Below are 17,544 nucleotides of genomic sequence, written 5' to 3'. Positions count from 1 at the left end.
CAATCACAATGGAGACACACGATTTTCTCCTGAGGTTCACGTACTTGCCGACACTCTACGTCCCCGTTGTGTCGACCAACACTTGGTGGTTTGGTGGCTAAGAGGTGTAGCACGAACCTCGTCCTCACTAGGACACCACAAGAACCTACCCACAAGTGAGGTAACTCAATGACACGAGCAATCCACTAGAGTTACCTTTCGGCTCTCCGCCGGGGAAGGTACAAGACCCCTAACAATCACCGGGAGATGGCCACAAACAATCACCAACTTGTGCCAATCCTCCTCCGCTACTCCAAGCCGTCTAGGTGGCGGCAACCACCAAGAGTAACAAGAAAACCGCAGCCAAATCGATCCCCAAGTGCCACTAGATGCAATCACTCAAGCAAATGCACTTGGAATCACTCCCAATCTCACAAAGATGTTTAATCTATGAAGGAGATGAGTGGGAGGTGTTTGCTTAGGCTCACAAGGATGTCAAGTATGTTAGAATGCCAAGAGAGTAAGCCCCAAGCCGGCCAAACACGTATAAATAGCCCCTCAAACAAATAGAGCCGTTGGCTCTTTCACTAGGCAAAAACTCGGGGTCACCGGATGCTCTTAAAGGGGCACCAGACGCTCAGCCCTTGCGTCCGGTGCTCCAACGTCAGCCACGTGTCGCCTTTTGAACTTCTCGTGTCAGAGTCTAACGGTCACCTGCAGTGCACCAGACGCTGAGCAGGTTGGCACCGGACGCGTTCGGTGCACACCGGACTCATGCGCAGAGAGTTCCGCAAACGTGCGGGTCTCCGGACGCTAAGCACCGGTAGCGTCCGGTGCTCACCGGACCCATGCGCAGAGAGGGTCGCAAAACGCCCGCACACCGGACGCTAACCACCGGACTCACAGGCCTGCGTCCGGTGCCTTACCCTAGCTGGGCCAGGCACTGTCTGCACCGGACGCTTAGACGCAGCGTCCGGTGCTCCAGAAGCCAGCGTCCGTGAAAGCCCTAGTTTGGTTTTGGATAATTGATGAAACCCTAGTACTAACCTCTATACAGTGTGTGTAGACTTAATGAGGTTGGTACATGCCAAGTGATGGAGCAAGTGATGATCATGGTGATGATGGTGATGACCACAAGGTGATCAAGTGCTCAACTTGGAAAAGAAGAAAGAGAAAAACAAACCCTATGGAGATCAAGGCAAAGGTATTACTTAGGGTTTTGGTTTTGGTGATCAAGACACCATAGAGGGTTTTGGTGATCACACCCTCTATGGTGTCTTGATCACCAAACCAAACCCTAAGCAATACCTTTGCCTTGATCTCCATAGGGTTTGTTTTCTCTTTCTTCTTTTCCAAGTTGAGCACTTGATCATCTTGTGGTCATCACCATCATCACCATGATCATCACTTGCTCCATCACTTGGCATGTACCAACCTCATTATGTCTACACACACTTAGCATAGAGGTTAGTACTAGGGTTTCATCAATTATCAAAACCAAACTAGGGCTTTCACCTGTGTCACCTAGGAGTTCTTTCTAGTGTGACCATATTGATTTTTGAGCATGTGGTACGTTTAACGCAAACCATGCCCAATCTTGCACCTATCTCTAAACAGATCAAAATGAGCTTCCACTTCATCCACATTACCTAGGAGTTCCATCAGGTGCTGCCAAAGTGATTTATGAGCCTATGGTGTGTTTAGTGCAAATCATGCCCTAATCTTGCACCAAGATTAATACTGTCTCCAAATGGATAAAAAACAAGCTTCCACTTTATAGTGTGGTATGTTTCCAAATGTGTGGTATGTTTGGCACAAACTATGCCCAATCTTGTGCTGAAATTAACACTATCACAGGGTAGAAAGAAGACCTATTAGCGAGTTACATATCCTACTTTATAGGTGAACGCTGGGAGGCACGAAACTAGAAACAGTCCTCCCACTGCAAAAGCTTTAGAAGCTATTTCTTTTGGACTTCTTGGAAGAGGGAAACAAAAAGGTGACCTAAAGAACAAGGCGACAAGTCAACTTTCTCAGTAAGCTCTCAAAACTGCCAAAGACTCGATTCTCATGGCTTTTAGTGGTGATGCAAAGATGTTTGGCATGGATGCAAAAGAGTAGTGATGAGTAGATTTCAATGCTTTGATTGGCATAGGCTAACAAACAATGGTACCATGACAATGTGCATATGATGAATAGTTGATACCCTCTCATGACAACGTGCGGATGTTGAATAGTTGATATCCTCTCATATAATGCAATCGTACCTCCATGTGTGTCAGACATATGTTTACTTGAAACTAAAGCTTTTGGACTTCTTGGAAGTGGGAAGCGGAAGAGTGACCTAAAGAACATGGTGACAAGCTAGCCTTATCAGCGAGCTCGCAAAGCCACCAAAGGCCTACTTCTAGTGGCTTCTAGTGGTGATGCAAAGACGTCCTGCATGGATGCACAAGCGCAACGATGAGCAGATTTCTATGTGTTGATTGGCATATGCTGACAATAAACGATACCATGACAATGTGTAGATGATGAGTAGTTGATACCCTCTCATATAATGTAGTCATACCTCCATGTGTTTCAGACATATGTTTAGTTGAAACTAAAGCTTTTGGACTTCTTGGAAGCAAGAAGTGGAAGGGTGACAAACCACCCTTCTTAGCAAGCTCACAAAGCTTCCAAAGACTCAGTTCTAGTGGCTTCTGGTGGGGATATAAAGACATCCTGGATGGATGTAGAAGTGTAGTGATGAGCAGATTTCTATGTGTTGATTTGGTATATGCTGACAATACATGATACCATGACAATGCGCGGACAATGAATATTTGATACCCTCTCATATAATGCAATCGTACCACCATTTGTGTTAGACATATGTTTACTTGAAAGTACTACTTTTGGACTTCTTGGAAGCGGGAAGCGGAAGGGTGCCCTAAAGAATAGGGTGACAAGCGGACATTCTCAATAAGCTCACAAAGCTACCAAAGGCTCGGTTCCCATGGGTTCTAGTGTTGACACAAAGATGTCCTGCATGGATGCGAAAGCCTAGCGATGAGCATGTTTTTTGTGTTGATTCATATATGTTGACAATCAAGGGTACCATGACAATGTGCAAATGATGAATAGTTGATACCCTCTCATATAATGTAATCATACCTCCATGTGTGTTAGACATATGTTTACTTGAAACTAAAGCTTTTGGACTTCTTGGAAGTGGGAAGCGAAAGGGTGACATGAATAATAGGGCAACAAGCCTGCCTTCTTAGCAAGCTCGCAAAGATACCAAAGGCTCAATGCCCATGGCTTCTAGTGCTGATGTAAAGACCTCCTGCATGGATGCAGAAGCACAATAACATGCAGATTTCTATGCATTGATTGACATATGTTGACAATTAGCGATACCATGACAATATGCGGATGATGAGTAGTTGACACCCTCTCATATAATGCAATCATATATCCATGTGTGTCAAACATATGTTTACTTGAAACTAAAGCTTTTAGACTTCTTGGAAGCGTGAAGCGAAAGGTGACTTAAAGAACAGGGTGACAAGCTAGCCTTCTCTGCAAGCTCACAAAGTAGTTGCTTTAGAAGTTCAATCAAGGCAACAAGCTAGCCTTCTTAGTGAGCTCGCAAAGCTATTACTTTATAACAGGCACAGAACCAGAAATAGGCTTCCCACCGCAAAAGCTTTAAAAGTTGTTGCTTTTGGACTTCTTGGAAGCGGGAAGTAGTAGGTTGACTTAAAGAACATGGTGACAAGTCAGCCTTCTCAGCAAGATCACAAAGCTACCAAAGGCTCGGTTCCTATGGCTTCTAGTGGTGATGCAAAGACATCCTGCATAGAAGCAAAAGTATAGCGATGAGTAGATTTTGGTGTGTCAATTAGCATATGCTGACAATCAATGGTACCCTAACAATGTGCGGATGATGATTAGTTGATACCCTCTCATATAATGCAGTCATACCTCCATGTGTGTTAGACATATGTTTACTTGAAACTGAAGCTTTTGGACTTCTTGAAAGTGGTAAGTGGAAGGGTGACTAGCGATAAGCTGACCTTCTTAGCGAGCTCACAAAGCTGCCAATGACTCGATTCCTATGGCTTCTAGTAGTGACGCAAAGACATCCTACATGGATGCTGAAGAGTAGCAATGAGCAGATCTCTATGTGTTGATTTGCATATGCTGACAACCAATGGTACCATGAAAATGTGCGGACGATGAATAGTTGATACCCTCTCATATAATGCAATAATAACCCCATTGTGTTGGACATATGTTTACTTGAAACTAAAGCTTTTGGACATCTTGGAAGTGGGAAGTGGAAGGGTGACCTAAAGAATTGGGCGACAAGACAACCTTCTTAGCAAGCATACAAAGCTACCCAAGGCTTCGTTCCCATGGCTTCTTGTGGTGACACAAAGACATCCTGCATGGATGCAGAAGCCAAACAATGAGGAGGTTTCTATGCATTGATTGACATATGCAGACAATCAACAGTACCATGACAATCTGAAGATGATGAATAGTTGATACCCTCTCATATAATGTACTTGTACCTTAATATGTGTTAGACATATGTTTACTTGAAACTAAAGCTTTTGGACTTCTTAGAAGCGGGAAGCGGAAGGGTGGCTTGAAGAATAGGATGACAAGCTAGCCTTCTCAGCAAGCATGCAAAGCTACCAAAGGCTCGGTTCCTATGGCTTCTAGTTGTGATGCAAAAACATCCTACATGGATGCAGAAGCTGAGTAGATTTCTATGCATTGATTGGCATATGCTGACAATCAAAGGTACCATGACAATGTGCAAATGATGAATAGTTGATACCCCCTCATATTATGCAATCATACCTCTATGTGTGTCAGACATTTGTTTAGAATAGGCTCAGAACTAGAAAGAGGCCTCCCACCGCAAAAACTTTAGAAGTTGTTACTTTTGAACTTCTTGCAAGTGAGAAGAGGAAGGGTGACTTAAAGAACACAGTGACAAGTTGACCTTCTTAGAGAGCTCGCAAAGTTACCAAAGGCTGGGTTCCTGTGGCTTCTAGTGGTGACACAAAGACATCCTGCATGGATGCAAAAGCATAGTGATGAGCAGGTTTTTGTGTGTTGATTGTCTTATGCTGACAATCAATGGTACCATGAAAGTGCGGATGATGAGTAGTTCATACCCTCTGATATAATGCAATCATGCCTCCATGTGTGTTAGACATATTTTTACTTGAAATTAATGCTTTTGGACTTCTTAGAAGCGAGAAGCGGAAGGGTGGCCTAAAGAACAGGGTGACAAGCCAACCTTCTCAGCGAGCTCACAAAGCCGTTGCTTTAGAAGTTACTTTAGGGCAACATGCTGACCTTATTAGTGACATCTCAAAGCTATTGCTTTAGAAGTTCAATCAGAGCAACAACCCAGCCTTCTTAGTGTGATTGCAAAGCTATTGCTTTATAATAGGCATGTAACTAGAAACATGCCTCCCACCATAAAAGATTATAAGTTGTTGCTTTTGGAATTATTGGAAGTGGGAAGCAGAAGGGTGACCTAATGAACACGGCGATGAGCCGGCCTTCTCAACAAGCTCACAATGCTACCAAAGGCTTAGTTCCTATGGATTCTAGTGGTGATGCAAAGACATCTTGCATGGATGTAGAATCACAATGATGAGTAGATTTTTTGTGCATTCATTGGCATATGTTGACAATCAATTGTATCCTGGCAATCTGTGGATGAGGAATAGTTGATACCCTCTTATATAATGCAATCATACCTCCATGTGTTCCAAATATATGTTTACTTGATGCTATCTCTCGCGTATTCATAGTCTAGTATAGTACTTATAAATACATCTTTTCTTCATCTAGTTGTGATAAGCATTAGTTACAGTTACCATAGCTTTAGTTATGCATTTATCTTGAATCAATAACCCACGTCACCTAGGAGTTCCATCAGGTGTGACCAAATTGTCTGAGCCTATGGTATGCTCAGCACAAACCATGCCCCAATCTTATGGTGAAATTAATATTGTCAAGGGGTAGTAGAAAGACCTGTTAGCAAGGTACCTAATCCTGCTTTGCAGTTGAATGCTAGAAGGTACAAAACTAGAAAAAGGGCTCCCACCACAAAAGCTTTAGAAGTTGTTTCTTTTGGACTTCATGGAAGCGAGAATTGGAAGGGTGACCTAAAGAACAGGATGACAAGCTGGCCCTCTCAGCAAGCTTGCAAAACTGCCAAAGACTCAGTTCCCATGGCTTCAAGTGGTGATGCAAAGACGTCCTGCATGGATGCAGAAGGGCAGCGATGATAAGGTTTTTTGTGTGTTGATTGGCATATTGTAACAATCAGTGGTACCATGGCAATGTGTGGATGACGCCCTCTCATATAATGTAATCATACCACGGTGTGTGTCAAACATATGTTTACTCAAAACTATCTCTCATGTATTCATAGTCTAGTACAGTACTCATAAATACATTTTTTCTTCATCTAGCTGTGATAAGCACTAGTTACAATTACCTTAGCTTCAGTTACGCATTTATCTTAAAATTCAATGACCCACATCACCTAGGATTTCCATCGGGTGCTTCCAAATTTTTCTCCGAGCCTGTGGTACGTTCGGTGCAAACCATGCCCCAATCTTGTGCTAAAATTAACACTACCAGGGGCAAGCAGGAAGACCTGTGAGTGAGGTGCATGATCTTTCTTTGCAGGTGATGTAGGGAGGCACAAAACCTAAAATAGGCCTCCCACTGCAAAAGCTTTAGAAGTTGTTGCTTTTGGACTTATTGGAAGCGGAAAGTGGAAGGGTGACATGAATAACATGGTAACAAGCCAACCTTCTCAGCGAGCTCACAAAGCTGCCAAAGAGTCAATTCCCATGGCTTTTGTGGTGATGCAAAGATGACGTGCATGGATGCAAAATGCCAACAATGATAAGGTTTTTATGCATTGATTGGCATATGCTAACAATCAACGATACCATGACAATGTGCGGATGTTGTATAGTTGGTGACCTCAAATGTAATGCAATCATACCACCATGTGTGTGAGACATATGTTTTTTTGAAACTATCTCTCATGTATTTGATAGTTTAGTATAGTACTCATAATTACATTTTTTCATCTAGTTGTGATAAGAATTAGTTACAATTACCTTAGCTTTAGTTATACATTTAGCTTGAAACTCAATGATGCACATCACCTAGAAGTTCCATCGCGTGCTTCCAAATTGTTCTCTAAGCCTATGGTATGTTCGGTGCAAACCATGCCCCAATCTTGCAGTGGAATAAATACTGTCAGAGGGTAGCTAGAAGACCTATGAGCAAGGTATCTGATCCTGCTTTGCAGGTGAATGCTGGAAGGCACAAAACAAGAACAAGCCTCCCACCACAAAAGCTTTAGAAGTTGTTGCTTTTGGACTTCTTGGAAGCGGGAAGTGGAATGGTGACCCAAACAACATGGTGACAAGCTGTCCTTCTCATCGAGCTCGCAAAGCTGCCAAAGAGTCAGTTCCCATGGGTTTTAGTGGTGACACAAAGACGTCCTGCATTTTTGCAGTAGGGCAGCGATGACAAGGTTCCTGTGCATTGATTGACATATGCTGACAATCAATGATACCATGATAATGTGCGGATGATGAATAGTTCGTACCCTCACAAATAGTGCAATCATACCACCATGTGTGTCAGACATATGTTTACTTGAAACTATCTCTCATGCATTCATAATCTAGTACAATACTCATAAATACATTTTTTCTTCATCTAGTTGTGATAAGAATTAGTTACAATTACCTTAGCTTTAGTTATGCATTTAGCTTGAAACTCAACGACCCACATCACCTAGAAGTTCCATCAAGTGCTTCCAAATTGTTTTCTGAGCCTGTGGTACGTTCGGTGCAAACCATGCCCCAATCTTGAGCTAAACTTAACACTGTCAGGGGCAGCAGGAAGACCTGTGTGCGACACACCTGATCCTGCTTTGAAGGTGAATGCTAGGAGGCATGGAACTAGAAACAAGCCTCCCACCACAAAAGCTTTAGAAGTTGTTGCTTGTGGACTTCTTGGAAGCGAGAAGCGAAAGGGTGACCTGAACAACGTGGTGACAAGCTGGCCTTCTCAGCAAGCTCGCAAAGCTACCAAAGAGTTGGTGGCTTCTAGTGGTGATGCAAAGACATCCTACCTAGATGCAGAAGTGGAGTAATGATAAGGTTTCTATGTGTTAATTGGCATACGCTAACAATCAATTATACCAAGACAATGTGTAGATGATGAATAGTTGGTACCCTCGCATATAATGCAATCATACCACCATGTGTGTCAGACATATGTTTACTTGAAACTATGTCTCATGTATTCATAGTCTAGTATATAGTACTAACTACATTTTTTCTTCATCTAGCTGTGATAAGCATTTTTTACAATTATCTTACCTTCAGTTATGCATTTAGCTTGAAACTCAATGACTCACGTCACCTAGGAGTTCCATCGGGTGCTTTCAAATTGTTCTTCGAGCCTGTGGTATGTTCAGTGCAAACCATACCCCAATATTGCGTTGAAATCAACACTATCAGGTTATAGTAGGAAGACTTGTGAGTGAGGCACTTGATCCTGCTTTGTAGGTGAATGCTGGGAGGCATGGAACTAGAAACAGGCTTCCCACCGCAAAAGCTTTAAAAGTTGTTGCTTTTGGATTTCTTGGAAGTGGGAAGTGGAAGGGTGACCTAAAGAACATGGCGACAAGCCGACCTTCCCAACGAGCTCGCAAAACTGCCAAAGAGTCGGTGCCTTCTAGTGGTGATGCAAAGACGTCCTTCCTGGATGCAAAAGGGCAGTGATGATAAAGTTTTTGTGCACTGATTGGCATATGCTGACAATCAATGATACCATGACAATGTGCAGATGATGAATAGTTGGTACCCTCATATATAATGCAATCATACCTCCATGTGTGTCAGACATATGTTTACTTGAAACTAGCATTCGTAGTCTAGTATAGTACTCATAAATACGTTTTTTCTTCATCTAGTTGTGATAAGAATTGGTTACAATTACCTTAGCTAAACCTATGCATTTAGCGTGAAACTCAGTATGTTCATCACTTCATGCATGTATGGTATGATTTGTATATATAGTGAGTGTGTGAGAAATATTATGTGTGTGTACCTTAGTTAATTTTTTTCTATATGAACGATGATTGATGTGAGTAATTTAGAAGTATTATATAAGTTACTTTATATTATTTTCACAATGGGATATGTGATGAACTTTAGGTGGCTATTTTAGGTTATTTTGCATAATGGTAGTGGTGGTTAATTTAGATCAATATTTATGTGTTACTTCAAACTATTTAAATAATGGCAAAGTAGGAGACTTTAGAAATTAGATTAAATACAATGGTTGTTATTGTAATGGTCTCGAATAGATGGCGAGTATTTCTGATTTTGTGCATTTTTTTTCTAGAATTTAAGTTTTGTTTCCTAGCGCATCCTGTATAGAGAATGTGTGCAAAATAGCAAGCTTGACTTGGGAGCCGAATTCTTGAGGCTAGGCAAATTTGGGCAAGGTTTGTTTGTGCAGAATCACAAGCATCATTTTGTGTAAATATGCACATAACTACTCTACTTAATTTTTCCCTTTAAACTTTGAGAGCTAGCAGGTAGAACTTTTCTTTCACTGAATTTTGCTTTTGTGCGTCTGGAGGCCAATACTGTAGCACACTGTTGTGCAAGGATGGCATCCAGTTCTGAACCTTTTCATTCCTGGTTTGACCAAGCTCCAAAGCGGCTTAGGGAGTTGCAAACAGAGATTGTAATCCTGGTTTGATTTAGTAAAGCTCTAGTTTTACCCAAAAAAAAATTTCCCCGAAAACTACTCTTTTCTTCTCACAGTGTTACAAGTTATAATATAGGTCATGGTCAGTCCCTTTATGTCTATTGTGGCCCATACACTTATTTATCTTGTTTTATTTATGATGAAACAGGAGGGGTTTGACCCCCTACTGGAATTTTATTGAAAAAGAAATGACTAGGTACAGTTACATACTGAAGATTAGATCATTCCTCATTGTCCAGATGGACCAACACATTGTGATAACAATTTCCATAAAGAAGGGTAGCTGAAGTTGTGCTCTGACTTATGGAAGAAGCAAAGGGTTTATTTTTTTGGTTACCTTGAGTCATATCTATGTTTTCTTTATTTTCTTCTTCAGATTGGCTCACTAAAGCAAGCTTAATTATATTCATTTTAACAGGTCTCATCGACCGACAACTTCCCCAAGAACAATCTGCAGATCAACTACAACACGAGGAAAATGAGGAATGATTCGCCATCAGCTCTTGTTGACGCTAGCCATAATAAGGAAATATCAGATGATAATGCTCCTCCAACTCTTGTTCCCATTGAAACAAGCATCAAAGAGAAGGAGAATGGGAAGAAAACCACAGGTACAGGTAACGAGAACAGAGACGCTTTTCCTGAACATCAGGACACAACCTTGCAGGAGCAGGACAACACCGATGGATTCAGCGACGACGGCCACCTCTCCCCCACCATCTACGAATACGCTGCCCAAGAATTCCACAGTTTCGAAGAGGATCGCTGGCCAGAGAAGTTCAAACCTGGGCAGGTCTGGGCTATGTATGGTGGTGGCAGTTCTGATGCTTTCCCCAGGTACTACGGCTGGATAAACAAAGTTGAGCCAGAGCCTTTCATGGTGCACCTGATGTGGCTGGAGGCCTACCCTAGGCAGTTTCAGCAGAAATGTTGGCCGGAGCAGAAGGACATACCCATCAGCTGTGGAACATTCAGAGTTGTAAACAAGGGAGCCAAGTTCGACACGACTGACGTCTTCTCCCACCTCGTGGATGCTAGAGAAACCGGCATACCACGCCAGCTAGAGATTCTTCCACAGGTAGGCGAGGTCTGGGCCGTCTATACCAGGTGGATTCCTGCTTCTAGCATCTATGCTAGTGAATTTACTCTTGTCGAGGTCATCGGGCGCACTGAAGCTGGCACAAGACTGTCTGTCCTGACCAAAGTAGATGGCTACGTTGCTGTGTTCATGCCTGGCGGCGAGGGAAATCGGGTCCTGGAGATCCCTGCCTGGGAGACTTCTTGGACGTTCTCGCACTGCATACCATGTTTCCGTCTCACCGGAGAAGAAGGCGGTGATGGGCTCCGTGGCTTCTATGAGCTTGATACTGCTTCCGTCCCATACTCCTCTGTGCTTTCCGTCTTGTGCGGCCAGGACAAGCCAAAGCCATGACTTGCAGGGAGCAGGAGGAGCAGCACCACCAACACCTTTCAGGATTCTTTTATGTTCGATATGCTTTATCTGCTATCAGAGTTTTGGTTTATGCTAAAGTCTGTGCCAACTGCCAACTGCATGTTTTTTGTTTGAAAAATGATGCCAACTGTGTGTTAAGGCATCCTTTAATTTACTTGTTTGTTGCTATTTTGCACCGAAAGGGTCCAGTGCCTTGAATGTGCTCCTGGAGCTGAAACTGACAATGCTATTTACTTGTTAATTGCCCCCGTTTCTTAAATTATGCTCCTGGCCAATGCTTTTGTGGATTTGCAGTGCCTCGCCATGTTGCAATATGATTGCAAACTGAAATTGAAAGTTGATTTGAGCATGTCTTATCTAAGCTGGTACCAGTGACGAAGCTAGAGCTCAAACAAGGGGGTTGCAACACTTCATCACTGACCCCGTTCGACACACCTTAGGAGCCGGAGCTGATTAAGCTCAAAATCATGTTTGACGGGCTCTTAGTTCATTTTGATTATAAAAGAGACAAAAATGTTATTACGTATACGTATGATCGAGTTGGTCGGAGCTGTAGAAATATAAGTGAATTGCCACATCTCCCCACCATCTTAAGCTTTTGGGTTGAATTGGTTGGTACATACAACTCAATAATTAAAATAAAAAAAATTCTTACTCGCTCTTATTCCACGTTTGAGGCTCATCCATTGCATCTCGGTCTCTCACCGGAGCCTCGGCGTGAGGGGCAATGTTGAAATATAAGTATTATGGTCAGCTAATTTTAATTCCTACTCTTATTGAAGCCTATCTGTACCTCAACACTACCGGATTCGGGGGGTTCGCCGTGTGTCTGGCACACACGACAAAGCCTAAGTAGCACACGGCGAAGGGTTTGCCGTGTGTTGCTCACGGCGAAGAGCACACGGCAAACTATGCCACAGCGAACCTTACCTTTACTCACGGTAAAATTGTCTGCACACGGCGAAGCTTTGCCGTGAGTCAAACTTGACACGCGGCGAAAAAAAGATGACGGACGGCTAGGTATACCGTGTGCCTAGCGTTTGCCGTGTGCTTTTTCTAGGAACCCGACCTTTGCCGTGTGTTGCTCACGGCAAACAGACGGGCACACAGCAAAGGCCGGCTCTCCGGTAGTGCAACTAGGAAAAAAATCATGTAATACAAGTCTAAACACCTACATATATCCATTCCTAGTACAAAGGCGGTTAGTAAGAAAATAATCTCTCACAACTAAAAAGAACAAAGCGTGTTCATGTTCGATATATGCTTTATCTGCTATCAGAGTTTTGGTTTATGCTAAAGTCTATGGCAACTGCATGTTTTTTGTTTGAAAAAATGATGCCAACTGTGTGTTAAGACATCCTTTAATTTACTTGTTTGTTGCTATTTTGCACCGAATGGGTCCAGTGCCTTGAATGTGCTCCTGGAGCTGAAACTGAAAATGCTATTTATTACTTGTTACCCCCGTTTCTTAAATTATGCTCCTGGTCAATGCTTTTGTGGATTTGCAGTGCCTCGCCAAGTTGCAATATGATTGCAAACTGAAATTGAAAGTTGATTTGAGCATGTCTTATCTAAGCTGGTAGCCTGGTACGGTGTATACCTGAGCAAATTGAGCCCGCCCCAGTCCGATGGGTTTTAGCCCACCCATGAACCTTATTGGACAGGGCCTAGACACAGATCTTGCAGCCCACAAAAAAAATTCTTGGCCCGAACTCAGCCTGTTAATTTATAGTGTAAAACACGCAGGTGGTCCGCCCAAGCCCGAGCCCAGCCCGAAAAAACAAGGCCCGACTTGCCCAGTGGGACATCATGTGTAGGATTTTTTTGACCTAAAATAATTAGGCTTTTTTGAGCCTGTCTGAACTGGACCCGGCCCAAATATGCTCAGGTCTAGTACGGTGTACCTCATCAGGTCACCACGACGGCGGAAGAGTTATACTATTCATGTTGAATTGCATATGTGCTTTTTCATTTTTTAGGGAAAAAGGACTCAAAGTGTTAGTGCAATCTCGCCCCATCCGCATCATCCCTGTCGGGTGACATAGATAGAGTTGCACCCCAACCCTCCTGCCACCCCATCCACCGCCCTCCTCTCCCTCAACAATGCCAGAATGCGCCGCCAGAAGCCCATGCCAGTTCAAGGAAGACAACGACATGGCCTTCTTCCCTAGCTCAAGGCGCTGAGGCGGTTTAGGGCATCACCGAGGTAGTGGCAATGGCGGTCATTGGAAGCTCACATATCTCGGTAGCTAGATCCAACGTTCCTAGGGCCAGATCCACACTGTGCTCTAGCATTTCCCCTTCTTCGACCACGGCGGCGGCTCTGGCGCTACCAGGATGGTGGCAATGGCGACCTAGGGCAAGTTCCCTTATTTGGTGGCCAAATTTGGCAATCCTGGGGCCAGATCCTCATGGTGTCAACATGCCATGCCTATGGGTGGACGACGGGTTCAGCGGTAATGGCGCTGGCCTGAGGTCATGGCGAGGTGGCTTGCGCCGGTCGTGGTAGCTCTGGCCAATGCCAACAACACAAAGGGGCAGAGGTGGGCTTTCTCCTTATCCTCTGCGTACACCCTTCCTCCACGGCCATGGCGATGGCATCAACCAGGGGCACCGGGACCGGCTTTGCCCTAGTGGTCAGGATGCAACATGAAGTTGAAGTTGCTACATTAGGAACGTGGCTTGACAACGATGGCATGTGGTGAGCCCTCCTTCATTGTAGTCTGAGGCTCTGTTGGGGTCTCCACTAGCTAGGGCAAGGTGTGGGTTTGTAATTGGAAGTTGGAGCTGCTCATCGCGAGATGATTGAGCTTGGTAACGTTGGCCGCTTGCTTTGGGCCCATTGGTGGATATCTTGTGGGTGGCCTGCCATAGGAAGTTAGAACTACTGGCAGCTTTGCTTTTATGCTCGGCAATGATGACCCTGGTAGTGTGTCATGTTTATCCTCAACCACATCGTGTGGGTTGGTTAGCCCCTCCAGTGCCCTATTTGGCATCTCATTTGGCACAAGGTGACATACAACAAGTTGTCCATGTTTGACAAGTCGGAGGAGGAGGAGAAACTCAACCGATGCAGGGATTAGGGCATAGGTCAATGCAACACTGAGGTGCCTGCCTCACCAACTAGAGAAGGCCTAGGCAGACCCAGCGAAGAAAGGGTGTTGTAGATACAAACAAGCTCAGAGCAAATTAAAATGGGGGGAGAAGCAAGCGAGATCTGAACTCACTCGAGCCACAGCAGTGCAGGACAAATGCAAGAAAGGCTAGTGGCATTGCTCTAATTGGGTGACTCCTCCCTCTGATGCTAACCTTTCACCATGAGTGCAATCTAGAGAAAGAGAACCGGGTTAAAGGGGGTTATGAGGAAGAAGGTAAGGAAAATAAAGATCAGAAAGCAATTGTACTTCTCTTTTTCCTTTTGCTTTGTAGTAGGCGGCCGCTAGACTTCACTTCAAATACATTAAGGGACAGTGGGAATGAAGGTGAGGCCACATCCCTATGATCCTAGAGGCATGCATTTTCTAAGAAGAACCAAGCATGGGGAGATGAGCCACCTAAGCTGATGCTCCAACTCTCTTTAGGGGGATTTATCCGTGTAACTGTGGTAACCATGGGGACCAGCCAATCCAAAACCCGACAAACTGTAAATCCAAATTGCTGGTGACACCGAGTGGCCTTTAGGCCATAAGCCCCACGTAACCCATTAGTTGGTTGGTTCATTCGGTGGAACTAGTACTTGGCCAACATGCCTATCCAATCATCATAGAGGTGAGGGAGAATTTGAGGGCCACCAATATGGCTCTAAAATCTTAGGCACTCAAGTGACATGTAAATCTATTGAATATCCAAGCGATCTTGAAGTACATAATTTCATAGGACGCATGCTGATTGAGGAAACTAGAAAAATGGTTGGGCATATTCTGCCAAAGTATGAGCTCCTAAACTATGAAAAGGGAGTTTAATTGGATGCCCCATGATGGGTCTACCAAGTCATGTTCAATATTGGGACATGGGCATCACTTGTTCTACCTGATTGTAACTCAAACAATGACATATGCAAATGCCTCCATTACTCATGTGTTCATCATTCGCCTTCATGGGACCTAAATTAAGGCCACCTGATTAAATTGGCTTCTAAGCCACTAGGACTGTAGGGTCCAACTCCCTCAATCGAGATAATTTTGTTTATGACTACCTCCTGGGATTCATCAAACATCAAGCCGCATGTCGCCAGGGACTAGTCGGGCATATTCAAGAAATGCAAGACACTTGATTAAGTGGGAAAAGGACTCAAGTTGGGTCAAACAACATGTAATAGGAACATATTTCATAAAACAAACTCTTTATCGTTTAACTCTATTACATTTTCTTCGGCAGGTGTACAGTAAGAAAGACCTACTAGATACCATTGCATGTATAATATAACAAAGACCTCTTCAGTGTGGGGTTATCCCATAGACAATTGTAGCTCGACCTGATGATGGAAGCTCCATGTGCTTGCCATTGACGACAAAAACATAATAAACATACATACTTAAAACATTGTCAACAGCCACAGAACAAAGGAAGAATAAAATATCATGCACATATTTTATGAATAACAAGTTCCACTTGTACCTAGAAGTATTTTTATAGAGTATGACAAATGGGGACAAAGGAGCCTCTGGGACCCAACATAGGGGGTGTCGACGGACCCCCACTATTGGGCCTACCACCACACCATGTCACCATGAACCATGTTAAGCTCTCCAAAGTGATCCAAATCCCTTGGATCAACTTTGTGCTTTCTCTCAATGGCTCAAGATCAACTCACATGGATCCATAGGCCCACATATGAAGTAAACCGACGTGACATCCAAATTCTAAGCTTCATATGCACTTAATGACAAGTGAGCCATGCTTCTAGAATGAGGATGACCCTACATGCCATAGGGGGTTGACCGACTAGCTAGGTGGGTCCAAGAGCTTCCATCACCTTCCATCATGCTGCCATGCACCTCAGCAATCTAAACCTTTGATCAATGATGGTTCTAATGATTGTTTGATCCAAGGGTTGAGGTGGAAAGGCACATGGATCACTGATGTGGCACCTCCTCCATCTCCACCTATAATAGAGGCTCATACTCCCCTCTATAAGGCATGGAATGCTTCCAAGGTGCAAGTGATGAGCAGTGGCCGACCCAGAAACGGACCAAGAGGGGGGCTAAATAACATAGGGTAGAAATTTTTTTTGCTCGCTCAACCTAGTACACTAATAGATATAGCTAAGATTGATAATTCAATATTGATTCAAAGTGCTCAAAGGCAAAGATACATAAAATTATGATAATAAGCATAGAAAAATACAAAATACATGGAGTCTTGCATCTTCAAGAATTTACACCACTTGAACCAATACCACTTAAACCGCCACGCCCAATGCTACATAATTTTTAAATGTCATACACTTCTTCAATGATCAAGATAACAAGCAAGAAGAGAAGTACTAAAATAATACGCACCTTGGGACCTTGTGTGGCATGGTGCCAAGCAAAGAAACTTGTTTTGGGCTGGGCTTTAGCTAAAAAGAAAAATTATTAAAAAAATTTCCTGCCCAAGGGGGGGCTGCAGCCACCCTAGCCCCCCGTGCGTCCGCCAATGGTGATGAGTATGTAGTCCCATTTCCTATTAGTAGGATAGTCTAGTGTGAGAGTTAGAGTTGAGTCAAGTTTGCTTAGGTTTCTAGAGTTGTCTTCTGGAGAGTCTAGCATACCTCTTGTATCTTTCTCTTTTTAGTAAGACTTTTACTTTATTCAATACAATTATATTCTTGCTCTACTTTACTTAGTCTTTACTTTGTGCAATATTATACTTGTTATAGTATTGTTGTGATCTGTCGTTAGCTTATACTTGTTACATATTAGATTGTGGTCCAAGGATTGCTCAAAACTACCGAATGACGTGGTAAACTTGAAGTGGATCTCATAACTTTATATCCAAATTTATTGTTATATGTCTATATGCTTGGTTCTTATATCCATTTTTTCTATCAATACTTACAAGTTGAGGACTATTATATAACCTACGCGGGTTTGCAGCTTTGAAGCCATTTTAAACTAGACAATGTATCATTTGGGTTATGATATGAAATAAGCTAAGCCAAGACCAACACTCACTACCCAAGGATTCTAGGAAAAGGTTCTTGTGACTAGCAGGGAATCTAACCTAGTCACTTCTCGACCATTATTAATTGTCATTATTAGACTTTGTGCTCGTATTTGTGAAGTAAGGAAGAGTGC

At 43.3% G+C, this 17,544-nt stretch overlaps 1 protein-coding gene across 1 annotated transcript; it reads left to right on the top strand.

Moving 5' to 3' along the window:
* LOC8080897 lies at positions 9,712–11,245 on the top strand. The gene is made up of 2 exons (XM_002445100.2): positions 9,712–9,798; positions 10,232–11,245. Exons 1-2 carry the CDS (start codon positions 9,712–9,714, stop codon positions 11,243–11,245), a joined length of 1,101 nt encoding a protein of 366 aa, XP_002445145.2.

The sequence above is a fragment of the Sorghum bicolor genome, chromosome 7, assembly GCF_000003195.3.
Source record: "Sorghum bicolor cultivar BTx623 chromosome 7, Sorghum_bicolor_NCBIv3, whole genome shotgun sequence".
Lineage (NCBI taxonomy): Eukaryota > Viridiplantae > Streptophyta > Magnoliopsida > Poales > Poaceae > Sorghum > Sorghum bicolor.
Note: the sequence above shows the minus strand (reverse complement) of the source record. Positions and strands in the feature narration are given on the sequence as shown.